This window comes from Rutidosis leptorrhynchoides, chromosome 10, assembly GCF_046630445.1.
Source record: "Rutidosis leptorrhynchoides isolate AG116_Rl617_1_P2 chromosome 10, CSIRO_AGI_Rlap_v1, whole genome shotgun sequence".
NCBI classification, from domain to species: domain Eukaryota; kingdom Viridiplantae; phylum Streptophyta; class Magnoliopsida; order Asterales; family Asteraceae; genus Rutidosis; species Rutidosis leptorrhynchoides.
The window spans coordinates 880,001-885,521 of record NC_092342.1 but is presented as its reverse complement, the minus strand read 5'-3'; the positions used below and the strand labels follow the sequence as shown (position 1 = coordinate 885,521).

Sequence of the window (5,521 nt, the reverse complement as noted above, 5' to 3'; positions counted from 1 at the left end):
TAATGAGGCTATGGTGAAGGATATCGGAAAAAGATAGCAAGCTTTCGTTGGTCTTAAGTTTTCCTGCAGGAGTAATACGCAGATCAAATGTAGGGCTTGCGTTGTTGTAAGTGAATGCTGTGTGTTGGAATACGTTAACATCATTTATAAAAAGGCTGAATATCTATAATTCCTATATGCACAATATGTGTAAACTTTTTAACTTTAAAAGTTGTAGCCTAGAATATAGAATCACCGGCGTAAGGCGGAACAGGGCGGTCAATAATTTTCAGACCAACAAAACTCTGAATATGGCCATGCATCCTCGTGTTGGATGATTCTATAATGAGGTTATGGTGAAGGAAATCAGAGAACGATAGTAATCTATCGTTGGCTTTTAGTTGTCCTACGCGATAAATGCATAGATCAAATGCGGGGTTCGTGTTAGTAGAAGCGAACAATGTGTGCTGAAATACTTTGACATGATTTACAAATACCCAGAATATGGACTCCTTTCATTTAGACTTACCGGGGTGCGTAGCGACCGCCGGGTCAATATATCGAAGGCCAACAAAACTCTGTACGTGACCATGCTTAGGCGTGCTGATGGATACTATATTGATAGAATGGTCTAGAATGTTGGAGAAGGATAGGAGCTCTTCGGTGGCTATGGGGTTCCCTGCGCGGGAAATGGTTAATTTGAAAGCAATGGTGGCTGACCAGTGCCATATTATATGCCATCAAAATATATTTTTACAATGTTTAGAAGTAACCTGATTCTAGAATGAATGGTTCAGTTAATTTGAGAACGCAATACGGTTGTGCTTTTCCTACTCCTGTTCTGGTTTCCGATCAGTAAATCGATAGTGAGCAATTAGCAAATCCTGAGTGTGTTAGACTGGTGCTAGAGCCTTATAATCACAATGAAACAACAAATGAGGAATTCATATTTATCAAATGCGAGAAAATTGATTAAACCTTTTGAGGAATGTATATCGTACCTGAAGTCATGTGTGTGTGGGAGGATCCAAATTGGTTGCCTGCCATGTGAGATATTGGGTGATACTTCTGCAAACTTAGACTTATACATAGTGAGAATTAAATATGAGTAGAGACTTCTCCTTTCCATATGGTCTTTCATTTTCCTTTTCACATTTAATAGGAGGGGAGGTTATTAATGCAAAGGGTGAAAAGGATGCCAAGGGTTGGAAAAGGGACCATGAGGCATCATATTATCTTCCCACGTCCAGTTGTGTAAAGTAACTGTAAGCATAGAAACCACAATTAGCCAGCTGCTTTGTAAAAATATTATACATATACATTTAGGAATTATACAAATACATTTAATCACTTCAGGAATTATATATATAGATTTAGAAAATAGCCTCGAGTTAACTGAATATATAGGTTGGAGGGCATACCTTGGAAGAATAGGGCAATGTAAGCCATTGGTAGCTGGAGAAGTGGAGATTTAGCTCTTTAATAATCTGAGAGATCATGTGATCTGTCAAGTGTGGCGCTGATGTATGTGCTACACGAAACCCTAAAGGTTCAGCCCATCATAAACTGAAGTATGAGAATGCTGTGTGGTCAGGTTATGTGGGTCGTTGCCTCGACACGGCCATTTATATATTTAAGTTAACCATGTTCAAAACAAACATGGCTAAATCCAATGCAAACAAACCAATCCTATAAAACATGCATACATGGATAAAAACCAGTTGGTTTCGATTCACATCTGATATTTACTTCGGCCTTTATTAGCTAGCTGAGCATACACAGCTATATAAGGGCCTTGAGTCGATAACGGGATCAGAATAACCACAAACGAACAAATGCCATATATGGTGAAATCAATATGTGTACAATGCATGGATACACGTTCGCATTCTAAAGAGATAGGTACTTATTATTAGTAGTTGGGCAACTGAACAATGAGCGTGCGATACACAAAGGTAACCATAATGCAAAGAGATAAAAAAAAAACATCACAAACATAATGGAAAATTGTACCAATACAAACTTTATTAAAAACATTCAAAACCAGGGGGGATAATGTTATTTGTTGCAGGCGAAACACGCCAAGAACATAACGGAAAACGAAATTGTGCTTACAAACATAAAAGCATCAAATTATAACTCTGTTTGTGGAGTCATTTATTTTAGGGGTGCATCTCCCTTTTTATTCATTTTTCTGGACCTCCTTGTCTTCTCCGGTTGCTGTTTTGGGGGGACGCTCGTCTTCCGAATCAGACGTTACAATAAACCTGTAGGTCAATACAATGATTAGTATAACACTGAGACCGACACTGGGAAAGCACATGCACAATTTTTGACGTGTGGCTGTAGATGTGCGTATGGGTGTGCATAACCAAATTAAGTAGTTGGTTACCTTCGACGGCTTGGACGCTCCGAATCCTTGGGTGGAGTAGGCACATCGATTTCATGCTTAACCCCCTTTGAGGTTGAATGAAGTGGAGTGCTCGATTTAGCAACGGATTCAGCAACTGCAGGTATGGTATCCTCTATAACATCCAAAGTAGGTGGGGTTTCGGGTACCGGCTCATCCAAGTAAACCTTAATGCAATTGAAACTTTCAAACGTCCCATGCTCATAATGGGAGCCTGTCTTTATCAATACAACCTGTGTGGTGCCCAATAGATTTGCGAGTGCATTTGGTAACACGGTTGTGCAGGTTTCCTATGTTTATGCAAAAATAAGATGGGGTTAGTAACAAAGAAAAATAAGAGGCGAAAAAGCAGGCTCTTACTTCGTCTTGTTCAGCCATCAAACATGGTGCTATAGTCTGAGTCAATGTTCAGCGGTTTCATCGAAGAAAACAATAAAAGTTTCCTCAGTCGCATCGTGGACTTCGCATTGTACCCTGAACCTGGAAATGTTACATGAAGCCGAATGTAACGTTTACCATTGAATAATTAACCAGCGGGAAAGCGTTGCTCGAGTTGTTGATAGGAGGATAGTTTTAGATATTAAATACCGTGTAATTGGCTCAGGGACAAGCTTGGCGCATGATTCACACCAATAGCCACCAAACTGCCGCGTTATGCCCTTTTTCGCTTGACAAATACTGCAGGTGGTGTAATGCCACCCGTTCTTCATGCGAATATTCATGAGTTCAACTTTACACTTGAAAACGTCAGCCTGCAATTTAAGAAGTCAACTTGCTTATATTATATGTGGGTAAACAAAAGTGGCTGATAACAAAAGGGGAGACGGTGTTTGTAGGTAAGCTTACGGAATTGTGTTTCCCTTTCCGGGCTAGCACGAGGAGATCAGCAAGCGTGCCCTCTTTGGGGGGTGGGTAATGGCGCCCGGCAAGTGGTTCTTCCTCATCATCACATAGCTGGACTCCGCTGAACAAAATATTTTCTTGTGTTTAGTAGCATTTTTAGATTTGTTATGCAAACAATATGTTACGTAATGAACCGACATAAACCTTATTTTGTTGATGAAATCAGTGAGGGTTGGTATTTCGGCATCATCTAGAATCATAGTGGATGATGTGCTTGTGAGTGCCTTAGTACCTGCAGAGGTAGGCCGGCAATGGATGAGTATTTGCAATGTAATAGTACATCGAGGAATGGACTTAGAAGTGGAGAATACCGTAGTGGTTTTGTTTCACGAAAACGGAGCTCAAAATGATGCAATATTGGCCGGGTGACGGTGGCTTCTTCTGCAGGAAAGAACTCCCAAGGTTTCCTCACAATGTGACCCTTACTCGTTGACCCCTGCAAACCCAAAGAAGGGGTAACATCAAATTAGGGAATAATATGTAAGTAGTATGTTTAGTAATCAAATAGCCAGCTGCACGTGTTAAGTACCGTTCGTTTACAAGCTCGAATTCTAGAGCGCTGGTGCCCTGTTTAGGGGTCTGGGGTGAGCCCACATTAAGAACACATCCAACAACATCTATGTCAAATTTGATAAGTTAGGGTCTACTATCTGTGGAGTAAACTTTTAACAGAAGTAGGTGAGGAAACTTTAAAAGGCATACCAATCAAGTATTTTCCCTCGGTAGGTTCCAAGGCGTCAAATGCAATGCACTTGAAAGGATGGCGGATGAACCCGGATAAACCTTCGATTGCTTGTCTCCTGAGAAAGGTGGATCCCTGCAACTGGATAAGGAACTTGTTGTCCTTCAGTATACGGTAAGTGTCTCTATTCGAAATCACTTCAAAATTCTTTAACAAATACACTGAGCCCTCTTTGAGCCTTGGAATAAAACAATGGGCCACAGTGTTTTTGGCAGTCAACTGAACAACATTCCCCTAAACAACATGGGATACATGTCAGCATTATACATATAAAATAAGGGCCCAGAGTGACACATTTTTCAAAATAAAGACAAAATAAAGACAGCCCTACTCTAGCAGCTGCGTTTGTCTAATACATATTTTTTTATAGGCAACAACCACAAACTGTTAGAAACAGGAAGAATTGTGAAACATGTAATGGTAGGCAATTGTATCTTAAAATAAACATCTACTTCTGATGTATATGTGCACACATATATGTATTTATAAACAAAGAAACCTACCCAAATATATGTATATGTATATGTATATATATATATATATATATATATATATATATATATATATATATATATATATATATATATATATATATATATATATATATATATATATATATATATATATAGACACACATATATGTAAAACATGTTTGATGTATTATATAGCGGGCAAAAAATGAAACACTACTAATGGACAGCACCAGCCTGTATAAATGTAGTATATGGTGCTTTTGAAAATTAACCAACACAAATACATGGGGACATGGAGATAACAGCCAGAGGATAACTATTCTATACATACAGATAAATATGATTATATACAAAATAATAAACAATGTAACTGGGAAAATGCACCTTCTCATCAGAAGATATAAAATCAGTGCTGAGATATTTGCCGTAGACTGTGTGCGTATCCCATGTCCTACAGATCATGACCTTAACGACCGCGTCCTGACCTACCTGTAATTCATCAAGGTAAACATAAGTGCGCTGAACGGCCTGGGCAATGGAGTTTTTAGTAGGTAGTGCCATTTGAAGATAGGTTGTGCTTAATAATGTATAATAATGCAATATGGATTGTGCTTGATAAGGGATAATACTACTATATATGATAACAATTTATAGGCCTAGATGGAACACGATTAACAGCATCAGACCTAAAAATCATAATTGAAAAGGCATTTGAAAGGGCTTTCATAACAAATTCCCAACTTAATTTAAGGGAGTTACGAATCAAAATTTAATTCTACAAACAGAATCGTATTAATTACCGGAATTAATAATGGCGGGTCAGATCTATGAGGAAGACGAACGGACCGTCACCGGAATTGAAGGGAATGTAACCTACAATTGCATCCTTAGAGGAGGAGACCCGGCGGCCGATTGCATCCATTTGCCGGCGTCGGCACACGTCATTGAAGGTAGGAGATGAACGTGGCGGTTATACAGTGATAGATTATGACAATTGATTTTGATTTTTAAAAA

The 5,521-nt window shown here is 38.9% G+C and overlaps 1 protein-coding gene across 1 annotated transcript; it reads right to left on the bottom strand.

Moving 5' to 3' along the window:
- Window positions 1-2,161: 2,161 nt before the first annotated feature.
- On the bottom strand, window positions 2,162-5,068 carry LOC139872664 (uncharacterized). The gene is made up of 10 exons (XM_071860593.1): window positions 4,892-5,068; window positions 3,995-4,268; window positions 3,833-3,909; window positions 3,629-3,728; window positions 3,437-3,524; window positions 3,236-3,353; window positions 2,978-3,141; window positions 2,863-2,869; window positions 2,372-2,679; window positions 2,162-2,246 (listed from the first exon to the last, which is right to left on the bottom strand). The coding sequence occupies exons 1-10, from the start codon at window positions 5,066-5,068 to the stop codon at window positions 2,162-2,164; spliced, it is 1,398 nt and encodes a 465-aa protein (XP_071716694.1).
- Window positions 5,069-5,521: the final 453 nt, after the last annotated feature.